Consider the following 14,751-nt stretch of genomic DNA (forward strand, 5'->3'; position numbering starts at 1 on the left):
CTCCTCCCGTGGCGCAGGGCGATGGCGACGGGGCCGCTGTCAGGCCGCAGCAGCTCCTCTCCCCTGCTCCTTCCTCCACACTCTGCCGTGCAGCATTTTGCCCCTTCTCACACACGCTTCCCCAGAGGCACGGCCAGCTCTGCGATGGCTCAGCTGAGGTGTGCTGAGGGGCGGGCTGGAACCGGCTGTGTCCTGCTCCGGCCGCCCCGGCCTCCCCTCACAGAGGCCCTGCGGCCTCCCTGCCCACACAGCACCACAGACACCCGACGCAATCCAGAAAGCAAAACCTGCAGGTTGTTTGAAAAGCCTCAACAACAACATTCTGTCCTTCAAAACGGTCAGTATCTCCTGAAGCTTTTCTTCCCCCCGTCTCTCAGCAGATCCAAGCCACCTGTGCGCAGGGCGGCTCCTCTCCGAACACAGAGGCCCTGCGGCCTCCCTGCCCACACAGCACCACAGACACCCGACGCAATCCAGAAAGCAAAACCTGCAGGTTGTTTGAAAAGCCTCAACAACAACATTCTGTCCTTCAAAACGGTCAGTATCTCCTGAAGCTTTTCTTCCCCCCGTCTCTCAGCAGATCCAAGCCACCTGTGCGCAGGGCGGCTCCTCTCCGAACCCTCCATGCCCTCCCCGCCGCTGCGCAGGTGGTTCATTACCTCAGGAGCCACAGAGTCTCATCACCATTTACACAGAGACACTTACCCCCCACTCTGAGCAAACACCAACCAAACACATCCCTGTGCCAGCACAGTTAAAACCACCATGAGATTCTTTGTGTTCTGGGTACACCAAGGGCTGCAGTTCTGGAGGATCACCCTCTCCTGTTCTCTGGGCTGCAGGGTTCCTCACACACACACACACACACACACACGAGGAGGTCGTGGTTTGACGCCTCCTTCCTAGAGCTCAGAGCTCGGTAACTCCTGCAGTAAGGTACCTACACACTATTGTTAGTGACAGCGCTTTGCTTTCCCCAACACAAGCCAGGAAAGGACATAAAAACACCGTTCAAAGATTACCACGACACTTGCTGAGCCTGTGCTGCCGTGGCTATATAAGTTCCATCATTAACACGCAGTTGCAAAGACATTTCCTTTTACTTTAAGTTCTCTGCAGCTCCTGCTGTAGGAGGATTTTCATTACAGTTTTTTAGTACCACAGAAATAAGCAAGAGTATGTCCAGTGCTGCTCAGAGATCTGAATGCTGTGGCTTATGCCAGTGATCCATGCCTTAACGAGCCCATAAGCACATATTAACACACGATAACAGACCTAGACTATCATGCCTATAAAACAAGCTCACTCCTATTCACTGAGATAATGTCTCTCAAGGAGCTCTGTTATTCTCAAAATGTGAAAGCTTCATCAGATTTTCAAGCCTGAAGAGCACACTACTCCATGTCTGAAGGAGCCTGATGTCGTAGGGATGAAGTGTTTATTTCCTATATTAACCTATGTAAACATTTTAAAGGTAGATCTTAAAAATGTAATAAAATGTCTATAGCTCTGAGTAACCTCCAAATCCATCTCAAACATTTTTATAAGAGGTTTTCTTCACATATTCATGTGAAGATAAAGAGCTTGCCTTCTACAGAGAAGGAAAAGACTCTATGCTTCGTTTTACAACAAACTACAAGTTCAGAAGGCTAGTCTCAGCCTTTCTGTGTTTCAGCTTCCCCGTTTGGTATAAAAGTAGAATGTTGATAGGTATTTTGCTAATTCCTTAAGCTTTCAGATCATTTTCTCTCTTCTAAGACTAAATCAAATACTGGCGGATGTCCATTTTGTATACGCAAACTTTTACTCATCCAGTCAGGACTATTGCAATAGGCATGTCATAGTTTTTTAAAAAAGAAAATGCTAAGAACAACATATTTAAAGAGACTAACAAGTAAGGAAAAAAAAAAATTCATGTTTACTCTGGAGTAAACTAGTTCATAAACCAGAGTAGATTATACAAGCAGAATTACAATTGTTTCCTGTCTAAAGAGGCACTAATACTTAAAAAAAGACTGTGACCACTCAATATGAAGATTATCTCTAGACAAACAGACACATATACATGCAGTCTACCCTGAGAGTGTTTTTAAAGAAGATTTTTATACTTCTGGCAGTTCAGGTTTAAAGGTCAGATTTAAACTATCACCATGTTTCAAAATGCAATCTGTGCAATGCAGCATAATGAAATGGTTCAGTAAAGGTGCTAGCGGAAATTCTTTTAATTAGGTCCAAGACTTTTCAGTTGTCAACATGAATAAAAGAAGAAACATTCCATTGCAAACATAGTGTAAGAAATAAAAATGGATTCACCTTTAAGAAAATGGTTCTGCTATGGAGTTGTAGTTCAGCACTGCTTCCTGTCCTGAAAGCAGTTAATTTCCCACTAACTGAAAAACAGTAACATAGGCTTCCTACTTGTGGTAACTTGTTAATGAATGGACAACAGTAGCATACACAACCAAATTACTGACAGCCTAAGATATTCATAGGCTAGTGCACATTTACAGGACTCTCACAGCCATAAGATATGCAAGATCTCTCTTTGGTGCAGTACACTGCATTGCATCAGGGCTTCATTTAATAAAAACTACACGTTGACAGAGCGAGCTTATGCTTTATTCCTTGTAATATGAAGCTCTGACTACAACCAAGACTGGAAGATGACACTTATTTGGAAATACATGAAAAATCCATAAGGGTTGCATAAAAAAAAATTACTACCCCCTCTTTGCTATTCCTTGCAACACAGACGGTGGTGTAGGAGACTTGTCAGCAGCAGATGCACTTATTGTAATCACAGTCCTTAATAAATCTCTTTTTTTAATATTGGCTATTTTAAAAGGAAAGTTACTTCCCAGGGCGTTCTCATGCTGCCAGATTTTCAGCAACATATCAGAAGCAGAAGGTGAAGGAGGGGCAGTTTTTCACATTTCAAGTAGTTAAGTAGTAACGCAGTAGTACACACCTTGATTTTCAGGGATCTGACTTGAACAATTCAAGAAGTCTGACTGCTAGCAGGTAGTGCTGAGCAAAACCGGGGCAAAGAAACTACTTAACCTGATCCTGCTGGAACTGTCTCAATGCTATCCAGCTCCTGTGACACAACCGTGAGCTGGAAAGGCTTTTCACTATAGCCTATGTCCATCCGGATCCTAGTAATGAATAGTTCATTCTAGACTACTGAAAATCAACAGTTTAGGTAGCAACATGACTATCATGAACAACTCACTACCTGAAGCTCTAAAATAATCAGAGGACTTCAAGGCATTGTTTTACTTAATTAAGAAAGCTGGTTCCAGGAGAGGGGAAAACGAGCTTCAAAAGTTTTCCACTGGATTAATTACCCAATGGTGAATGCATCACACAGATGATGTTTCTCCTCCCTGTTCAATATAGATAGATCTAATTTAGCAATTTTGTGTCTATTCAGCAGTGCGTGAATTGCTCACTGTTCATGTTAAGTAGCAAAACTGGCAGAACAGTTTGACATTAACAGCCATTTATGATCACGAAACTCGAAGACATTTTCAGTTTCTCAGATCATAAATGTATCTGTTTAGACTGAGACCAGTGGGGAGACACACTCCCAGAATCTCCCCATCCTCCCAAGGAAGCAAATGAAAAAAAAAAAAAAGGAAAAAAAGAAAAAAAAAGAAAAAAAGTATAATGGATTGGCTTTAGAGTCTCCCTGCTGAGATGAACAACTTGATCCACTTACAGTTCCAAACACATGATGCATGAAAGAACTGACAGAAATTCAATTCTTGCAAAGAAGAGCAGCTGCTCTCTAGTGGTCAAAGCCAAATATTAAGCAGTCTGAGGGAAAGGAAAAGACCTAGAGGAGAATACATCATTATCTAGGTAACTAAAATAATGAAACAAAGCTAAATAAGACATAAACACTGATCCCAAACATTAATTACACAACACAACACGATTGAAGTTAAGGCTTTGTTGCGACAAATATTAATCCCAGCTGTATTTATATAGCAGTTGTGAAAAAAAAATACACCATGTAGGCTATTTGTGAGCCATGCCAGTTAATTGAATTTGCTGGCAGCACTTCCTCTGCTATGCTCCAAACATCCTCCAAGATAAAATTGTAGCTTTTAAATAGACCTGTGGAAAACTGAATCAAAAAATTTGAACTAATAAAACACAACTCTCTACTGTTATAAAAGTGAAGTAAAAGTAAATAATGAAAGGAAGGAAGTCTCTTAAAATTTATTACATTCCAAAGCTTGAAGTTCTGTGTTTATTGGTGAAGCCTCTTCTGATGTTCTACAGCGCGCCTACAACAGCTCATTTAATGAAGCCTCATAAAATCTAATATAATACTTGATTGTTGACAAATCATATCCATGTTTGAGGCCCCGCGTTCACTGTATCCAGACGTTTCTTACATAATCCTATCAAATTTACAAGTCCGTCATTCCCCGGGCTGGGAACGATGGCACGAGCGCTGACCAGCTGGCGGGTTTGGATGCCAGGAGTGAAATAAAAATGAAAAACTATATAAAGCCAGAAAAATTCATTGAAGTAACTTTTATAGACTAAATGCTTGACTAAAGCCAAAATGTTCACCATCGAGATGGACCTCTCCCCCAGAGCTCGCTGTTTTCGAAGAGCGGATCCCACCACAGATCACAAAGAATGATGGGATGTCACAGGAGGCAGCACTGGGTGTTCACCATTACTTGAGACCAGCTTATCCTGAGCTCCCTGCATATCAATTTTATTTCTCAACTACACACAAAAAGGTATAGATCTAACTGTCAGCACAATATTTCGAACTGGTAAAAGAAACACAGATTTTCCCCTGCCGTTTTCATATTCAGGAGTGAATATGAAGTAGTCCATTCGATATTGTAATTCAGGACATAAAATGCAAAAATTCATTACAACTCACCTGGAAGAAGTCACAGGAGAAAAAAAAAATCATTTGGAAACAAAAGTTATCTAAAAATGCTCTTTAGTTTTTTTTGGGGGGGTTGTTTTGTTTTTTGTTTTTTATTTCGTAATGGAATGGATAAAGATAGTTTCAAAGAGTATTTCTTTTTCACACCATGAAGAAGAAGTTTGAATTTTAGTTTCCTGTTCAGAGGTACCACACCCCCCGTGTTTTCCATTATCTTTTTTCCCCCCCTATAAAAGACTAACTCTTTACATGAAACTTGATCACGCGATCCAAAAGTGAAACTGGGCTGCTGCAGCTTAGGTGAGCATTAGCTAATTTTCATTAGGAGGCTTAAAAATATGACTTCAAAAGTTCAAACAAACATTGCTTAACACTTCAAAACAGGAAACAATCGAGGTAAACCAGTTTACTTATAATAATGAGAGTAACACAGTGAGACAGCTCAGCTACAAACCGAGCAGGTCAAAAGGATTTACACTTTTAAGTAATGGAATAGTTGAATAAATCATGTCATACATACCACATCATTAGGAAGGCTCTGAAGGTCATCAAAAGGGGTTTCCAGTGTGTTGGTGTCTACATTAAGAATCACCACATCTTCCAGGGCCATGCTTCTTACTTTCTAAGTATGAGCAAATTCAAGAAAAGGAGAAGGCAAACAAACATAAGTATGCAGAGTTAAATCTTATACATAAAGGACGTAAGTGATGGCATAACATCATGGCACTACAAAACTTCAAGCATTTTAAAAACATCCAACATTCCTGTCTTTCTGTCATCATTTGTTTTATTTATTCACATTTTACAACGTTGAAAAATCAACCTTCAGTTTGCAGATGGAAGGTCTTCCCGTTGCACATACTGAAAGTTTTGAAACTAGAGTTATTGTTTGAGATTATTCAAGCAAAGATTTATTTCTTTTCTTAATTCTGATATCCTGTTTACACATTTAGCAGTTTCTACCTGAGTCAAGATTTCAAGTACATCTTTTTATATTTAAAAATTAATTTTAATGACAATAAACAGTTGATTTTCTAGGAGTTAAAAGTTGGAGTAAATCAGGGATAAGAACTCGTTTCCAAATCCCAAGTTGGAGACAAGCTTACAACTGTATTTAGGTAAAATGGACACTAACAGAGGTTAATAAATATGAACTAAAATGAAGAAAACCTAAGAGAAAAATATCTCCACCATATCCTGGTCTCTTAATGTTCAGCAAGTCTAAACTTTCCATCCTCTTCCCATGAATCGAGAGAAAGAAATGTCTCTAATCTCGTTTGAGTGTTCACATCATCTGTAACAGTACATGGACACACAAAAGAAAAGCATAACCTATTTCCCAAAAGAATGATCATCATAAAGATATCGGTGATCTAAGCAAATTTAAACACTGTCAGACTTTATTTCCCTGCTTAAACAACAGTAAATGAATCACTGATATGAGACAAAGCAGCACTGAAATATTTATTTTGGTACTTTTTCTGCTAACAGGCAAATTGAATCCTTTTTTTTTTTGTCTGACTAATCCTACGTATTTAAGCCCTCTTCAGATAAAGCTTTGAAAATTCAAAATCAGAAAAAGTGGAACTATAGAATATGGTAATTAAGGAAGTTTCCCAGTGACACTAAACAAATATTTAAGTACCTACATACCTATCCGTCGGTATAGTGCAAGTTACTGAGGAGGAAAATGAACAAAAACATACTTAATTTTTAATTAAGGTTTTGCAGGGTGGAGGGAATTGTTTCCTTTAAAAGAAAGGAACTAGAGCTCTAAAACAATGGCAAAGTTGAGCCTTAGGCATCTAAATAATTACCTTCAGTTTTCAAGGCTCAGTCCTCTGCCTATAAAGAAAACTGCTGTGTACTTAGGGGGGAGGAAAAAAAGCCAACATCTATAAAAATCACTTTGCAGACATTTAAGTTTAGGTCTTCCATGAAAAATTTCTTTAACTTAAGTGGAAGAATATTACATTTAATGCTTTCCATATAAAAAGCACAAGAACTGCATGACAAACCAGGTACTTTCCTCTCCATTTCAGGAACCAAAGGTCACTCTGTTGGCTGCATCTGATAAACTCTAAAGCAATCCAGGAGTCTTGCTCCTTCTAGGAGTCCGGAAGCACCAGACAAACTGATTTGCTCCTTCCTGTTTCAGAAAATTAAAAATCTCACTTAGAGGAGCCTAAAAAGCTCCAACAAAAAGCTCTTGCAATGTACTTAACCAAAGCCAGAAGCTCGTCAAAATCAAGCGCTAGTAGGACAAGACAGAAGGAATTAAAACCTTCTCTTGATTCTTGCCGAAGAAGCAACAAACATGTGCTTGAACTTGTCAACGGGTGTTTTTGTAACTCTGGTGATGAATCTGCACCTTCCCTTCAGCCGAACGTTGGGGGTTTCTGTAGCAAAGCACAGGCTTGTGACAAGCGGATATCTGCCAAGGAGCACAGCACAAAAGGATGCTGCTCACCGCGCAAGGACTAGAAATGCTGATCAACGCAATCACCGCCACACGTGGCCCAGAAATCATTGTGTCCGAAAGGAAGGTCAAGATTAGACCCTGCTGTGCTGTACCTTTGTGCTGGGAAAAGCACAAGCTTACTTTAAAACTTCTCAATATTTGTATTAAGACAGTGGATTTCCCTGGAGACAAACACTCAAATTTAATAAAACACTTGAGACTAACTTTGATTTATAGCATCTGTCTAGCAATGAATTTGCAAAACCACAATTTTTCAGTGGTCCAACTGTGGCTCATCCAAGAGAAATGTAGACTGACCAGTTCATCTTAATCCTTATCTGCTTTTATAATCTTTCCTCTCACTATAATCTTTGATAAAGGTATTATCGGACAGTTATAAGGGCTTTTGTCAAATGATCAGATGGCTCTTTTCCTAAACGTAGAACCTATCAGCCCAACTGACCTGGAAACAAAAGTATTTGCTCTCTTGTTGGAATTTTAGTAAAAATTCGCAGCATCCAACTGCGTTTCTCCCATTAAATCCCATTGGACTGTATGAGCTGTAATTACATGTTGGCCATTTTCACAGGTTCAGTCTGCATATTGTCATATTTTTCTCAAAATAGGAAGGGACAGCCACTAAGCCAGTCACATTCCGCATCTCACAGCTTCCTGGCTGTCTAAACAAAATTTTACAAACAATGTAGTACCTGTTAAACAGAATGGACTATATCCAGTAAGTTCAGATCTTGCTGAAGAAGATGGGGAGAAGCAAAGAACAAGAGGAAACATGAACATTACAGTCTCCTTATCTAATTTTACTACAGACTAGGGATTTGCTGAGTCAAATGAAGTGATTCAGTGAAACCGTGCATCACATATCACTAGGGCAAACCTTTCTCAGCCAACCTTACCAAACTACTTGTAGCCATAATTAATGATCTAAAAACCATCAAATCGAACTAACATCTACACCTGCCTTTTATTTTAAATGTCTCTTTTTAAAAGAGCGGAGAGGTATGGAAAGCTGGTTTAACAAGCACACTGAACCCATTGTTTATGGCCTCTATAAACATGGCTTAGTAAGAATTACTGACTTAATCAGAGAGAACTTATCTCCTGGTGAAAAGAGCACTTTAAATTTCAGAAATGGCACCTTTACTGTGAAAATCTCTTAACTTTTCAAACAAACTCCAGGGGGCCTTAAACACCAGGTCAGTAAATAAGCAGCAGTTAGTGCGTCTGTCCTGCTCACAAGCAGCCAAACACTTGAAGTAATTTAAATGTTTTATGTAAAAGTTTGCAAAAACACTGAGAAACTATATTCTAATAGAAGTATTAAGGAGTGCTCCACTGTCTCACTCAGATGACACGCTAGAAGCAATTTCATCAATAATACTAACACCAGTTTATACTAAATGTCATTTTATTATCACTTCTGCAGTTGGCAGTTTTTGCACTTCCTACCACAAAAAGTCCGAAGTTAAACTTCTTTCAGATGAACAATTTTATTGAATAGTTCATTTAAAAAAAACCCAAAACACCACCATCCCCTCTCCCCCCAAACCCTAGGTTTGCATACCTTCATGGGTAAATTGGTGCCAAAACATCAACCAAGCTGAGCAGGAGGTTTCGGAACCAGACACAAATGTGATCAACATACTAAAAAGTGTTGTAACAGAAAAAAGAAAACGTACCTTCCAGCAATTCTTTTGGAAAGACAGAACTCTTAACAAAAACTGATGTTCTTACTAGCTAGTTTGTACACTATATTTGAAACTATTATGGAAGTATGATTCACAACAAGTCTAAAATCCATTTGCTTAATGACTTGTCTCTACTTAGTTAATAGTTTCCATTTATTTTCTTAGGAAAAACACCACAACGCTGCAGACAACAATGTGTCAATCTGGCTGCCAGAAGCAGGAAAGGCAACGGATATAAAATTTTATTATTTCATGCCCCAACAGCAGCCAGAAGGACTTAATGAAATCACCCTTAGATTTACAATCTGAAATAGCTATTCAACAGACAAATCTGGTTAAGCTGGATGTGCCCCCTGACCTCCCGGCCCTTTGATCTGGGCACAGCAGGTGGGCTGCTGCATCTCCCACTCTTCCGCCCATCTCCCAACCTTGATGTGCAGGACCCTGATCCTGTACAGGTGATTCTCAAGATCCTTATCACAAGCAGCTGTTGCCGACTGAGTGACAAACATCACTCCTCCTGGTCTAACACTAGTGTACAACAGAGGAAAAGCCTTCTGCGCTTAATGGGAAGTCTACTTGGTGTTGCAGTATTTGTCTTCCTTCAAACTTACCCCTCAAACATCCCCTCATGAAGAATCTCTTATTAAAACACAGTTATTATTTTCATTTTTCCAATAATTGGATAAAAGAAAATTCCCTAAGTAATTTGTCATGTTTTAAAATACATTTTTATCGATACTCCTGAAACCATGTACAGCCATATTTAGGATATTTGTGAGTGACTAACTTATATTTCGTTTTTTAAGATCTGGATTGAAGTATATATATATAAACCCTTCATTTAAACCCTGTAAAAAAGCTACACATCTTCAGTAATATCTAGAAAAGGCAGGGATTTACTAAGTATAAATGGATGCAAAAAGCTAAACTTTACTCCTCACCCTAATCAAAAAAACATAATGAACGATTAATGCCACCACTGGAAGATGCAGGTGGTCAACGAATTCTCAGGGTGTGTTCTGCGGCCAGCGGGAACCACGTGGCACTGTCAGGACTAAGCTCAAGCCGACGTAACCTGCTCCTCAGTCTGTTAACTCAGACTCCGTGCACGCTACCAGGCACACTGTCAGACTGGATCACAGAGCATGCTCAGGGCCACCTGAAACAGACCAGGGAAATACACCAGAAGGTGCTTCCAGAACACGCGTGTGGGGTCAGATGACTGAACACAGCTTGCCGTTCATCCGGCTGCACAAGGATGAGACTGCCGGCACTACGTGAGGCCAGCCGCCCTGTCCTAGCACATTAAAGACAGCATGAACTTTAGTGAGCCTTCGTTTCCTAAAATGAACGTACTCACTCATAACAGGTTAAAACAAAACAAAAACCTGCTCATATAGGTTTTACGATATGCAGAACTGTCCTTTATGCTTAGGAAAAATGTTTAAAAAAATCATTCTAACACATGCCATGTGGTTTCACACACAAATCCCTTCTGGGTAATCTTGAAAGAATTAAAATTCTGAACTCCCAGAAGAAGTCCTTGACTGACTGGAATATTAAAAAAAAAAAAAAAAAAGCCAAAAAATGCTTTTCTAATCATTAACTTTAAAGGTTGGTGTTGTGCCCCAACTAGAGCAGGTTAAGGTTGGGCGCTATTGTTACTGGCATGACAGGAAGCCTGGCACAGAAGAGGACAGTGCCAGCAGCTCAGGATCTGCAGCTAAACAGAACCACATGTGCCTGGATTCCAGTAGGCAGCCCGCTAGGTCAAGGGCATTCCTCCTCCATCAGCGCCATCATGCTAATAACCTCTGCTCCAGGAACAGTTGCTGAAACAACCGCTTACCCTGACAAAACGCAAAAGGCTGCCAGCTAAGTTTGACACCACTTACACCACAAAGGTCAATTTAATATAATTTGAACACTGAAACAGCAGACAGTAGGCAGGTAGAAAAGAAGATTATGAAAGGGATGTGTTCATTCGATAGAGTCTCATTTTCCTGTCGTGTTGTTTATCAGTACTAGGTACTTATCTTCATCTAATATGAATTCAATTAGTTCTGTAAGCATGTTCCATTATTCATGCGATAGCTCCAGCCTTGCTTATCCAACAGCTTATAAACTTTTAGCCTTCTTTGAAGTCACTTTATGGATTGCTAAATGGAAATCTTATAAAGAATGACTAACTAGGTGATGATAGAAAAGCTGAAAAATAAGAGCACAAAACACAGCTCTGTATTTTCTACCAAGATTTTCCCCCATAAATCAGCTAGAGCCCTCTGACCTATAACAGGAGATTATCTTATCTCACTGGAGAACATTTCAGTCACAGCAAATTAGATTTAACAGTCAATGGATATGCTTGATATTTTAATCATAAGAAAAATTTGTCATTTTCCATTAAAATAACCGTTCCCTCTACACAGACTCTGTGTAACACGGGAAACTGCAAACTAACTTCAAGACACACAGTAGTTTGGGGGGGGAAAAAAAAAAACTTTCGAGGTGAAAGAGAGGTTGTATTTTGTTTAAAATCATTAACATTTCTGCTGTATTTCTTCCAGTGGACCTGTTCCAAGACAGGGACAGCACAAACCCCCCAGAAACAAAAAGCTAGAAAATAATTTGCTTTCCTCAATTCCACGTTCACCCTCCCCTTCACACCACAGCTTTCTCTGCTCAAGTGTAGGCTTCCACTAACATTTATGCAACAACGACAAATTCTGCAGCGGGAGCTGCTGGAGCAGAACCGTGAGCCTGTACATAATTGCAATTACTCCCATGGGGCTCTACAGTAGATAAAGAGTCCACCTGTCTTAACCTGAATAGAAGACTGGGGAATTCATCCCTTATCCTGAAACTAGAACACGTGGATTCATAAGACACTTTTAAAGATCTATTTACTGAAAATTTTTTCTTTTACATCTATTTTATGTTAGATCTATTTTACAGAAAAATGAATACTGGATAATCACAGTAGTTTTAAAATGTGATTTATAAAATCATTTTGATATAGAAAAATTAATACATTCTATTTTTAAAAATACACGACTACTAGATAATGAGAAAAAAATTGCTGCTGCTACTAAGTTCTTACTCTAAGAAATAAGAAATACAAATTTATACCTACATATGAAGAAAAGGACAAAGAGTAAGCTTTCAGCAACAAAACCAGGCAAAGAGGTAAACTGGTAACTGCCTAGCTCATTTGACAAATGTCACCTTTCCTTTGCCCCAGGCACAGACAAATCACGCAGAACTTGCCAACAAACTGATACAATAACCCACCGTGTGATTTTATTTTTCAATGGAAGAAGCACAGTTAGCTGGAAGATGCATTTCTATCTGGAAGTATTCCATTTATCCTTAAGAGCAGAGGGAGGAGAGAAGACAGTTTGTTTTATTTATTTAATTTATTTCATAAGGCACTTTGAGTAACTGTACTTTGCCAAAGTGTGTCTGTGTTCCAGAATCTCTGGCTATTCAAAAGCCGTACTGGATTTAGTACTAAACAGATTTCTTCACAAGTTACTAAAATCGATGAAAATTGGCTTCTCCAAGAACAAATCCTTTTTTTGATTTTTTACAGATGGAGTTTGGAAGGCCTACAGAGCTCTGCAATCTGAGAAACCGAGACAAAGGAAGAGGTAATGGGTTTATGCAGCAAGGAGGAGTGAGAGATCATGCAAAGCAACTCCAAGGTGTAATTATTATTTTTTTTTTTCTACACCATTGCCAGGCTAACCATGTAGCTCTGAGGAAAAAAATATTGTGAAAGCTGACAAGTGTCTGTATTGAGATATTATCCCATCCTCTATTGGGTCTCCCTTCTTTTTCCAATAGACAGACATAACAAGCGTGCCAATGATTACCTGGTACAGACATGGGGCAGAAAATTTCTTGATCAGTATGAAAAATATATGCTAGATTATTTCTTCCTAGAAATTTCTCCAGTCCTGTCTATGCAATATTCAAGGATAATTATCAGAAACCCCTCTAACATAAGCATATGATGTGCAAACAAATGTACATGTTGACTTTTAAAGTAATTGCTTATTCACTAACACATTGTCCTGCAATTCTGCACTTTATTTAGCAATATAAAGGGCAATAAAAAAAATCATCTGTACCCAGGAGAGTAAGGAAAAAAAAAGAAAAAAGGTCCTGCATATTCCCTCTAGCTTCTCATGAAAAAAAGTGACTTCTAAAATTACTTCACATTGACGCCGGAAGAAGGGGGAATTTACACAGCACACTAGTCTAAGTTAACACACAAAGACATAGAGGATCATTATCATTTACGCATGCCCTAGTGAAATAATATATTGATCAATATTCCCAGAAAAGCTACACATTTTTATGGACAACATAAGAATAAATATTCTAGTAATACGCACTACTTTATGTGATGTTAAACTCAGCTTTGTAAATGCTTATGTATCCTAAACACTGCGCCCAAATTTCCAAACACTGGAACAGGGACACAGGTCAATCCACTTTAACGGGCTTTTGCAACTCCCACCAGCTGAGCACTGCCTGCTCATTTAGGAGCCCCCGAAGAGGCAACGCTTTCTGGGCAGGGATGCCTCCTCCCAGCCGGAGCATACACACGTTGTTCAGACTTCCTGAGCAAAGGGGCACGATTCATACGGGCCAGGATTTTCACAGGGATCTAAATAGCTTACATTGTCCTCCAGATACTTTTGAGGAAAAGTCATCAACTGTTTCACCAGTACTGGAAGCAAAAGCAAATGTGCTGTTTGCACTTTTAGAGTTTTTAAAAAGTCACATGAATTACTCCAAATTGTTTATATGTGAAGCTTTCTGCGAGGGCTGGTTTTCTGCCAGCTTTGTGTTAACATTAACAGCAAGTTCCTTCTTTTCAGATCTTTTGAACATTAAAAAAATTACAATCTGTCTGCAAAAGCCTAAAAGAGAACTGAAACTGTCAACATTTTGGTTTAATATCGAGTCTGCCTTTGTGAATACAGAGTCAAACTCAGGCAATAAACTGGTTAAGTGAAACAACAGGATGGAGAGGGGAACACAACGTGAGCTTGCCATGGACTGCAAACAGAAAGCATGCCCGAAGAGTTCGAGGTATCAAATAAGACTCCCTTTAAGACTTAACATGATCATGTATGCTTAACTTCAGCTCTCGCAGCACTCAAAAATTAACAGGATTATTTCATTTTTAAGCATATGAATGAATGTGTAATTGCTTGCAGAATTTGTCTCTAAGCCATAAAACTATATATAGTTTCAGAAATGGTGAGAAAGACTTACCTCCATCAAACTTAAATGTATTCCAATGAGGTAGGGCATGGGGGCACTGCAAAGAGGAAAAACACCTAGCTTTACATTCTCATAACACTGGATTAACACATATGACTCATAAAATTAGCTACAGGAAAACACCAAGATACTGGATTAAATTTTGCTTAAAAAAATAATATATACATAAACAAGCCACATGTGAACAAAATTTTATTTCATACTTGAAAGACTTTTTTTTACTATGCAATATCTTCTCACTACTGCAAGACTTGAATTTTTCTTGACATCAGGATTTCTAAGTGACTAAGTTAAAGCAGGTCCAAAAGAACAGCTATTAAAGATATCTGTAATACTGGCAGCTTTAAAAAAACAAAAATAAA

The 14,751-nt window shown here is 39.0% G+C and overlaps 1 protein-coding gene across 1 annotated transcript in view; it reads right to left on the minus strand.

Moving 5' to 3' along the window:
• The window catches only part of LOC104461891 (DENN domain-containing protein 1A-like), a gene marked incomplete at its 5' end in the record, with an annotated part of 83,238 nt that extends 68,812 nt beyond the window's left edge, over positions 1-14,426 (minus strand). Inside the window, 2 exon segments of the mRNA XM_010073631.1 lie at positions 5,442-5,543; positions 14,381-14,426. Coding sequence (XP_010071933.1) covers positions 5,442-5,543; positions 14,381-14,426 — 148 coding nt within the window.
• Positions 14,427-14,751: the final 325 nt, after the last annotated feature.

This window comes from Pterocles gutturalis, unplaced genomic scaffold (genome assembly GCF_000699245.1).
Source record: "Pterocles gutturalis isolate BGI_N339 unplaced genomic scaffold, ASM69924v1 scaffold26982, whole genome shotgun sequence".
Classification (NCBI taxonomy): Eukaryota; Metazoa; Chordata; class Aves; order Pterocliformes; family Pteroclidae; genus Pterocles; species Pterocles gutturalis.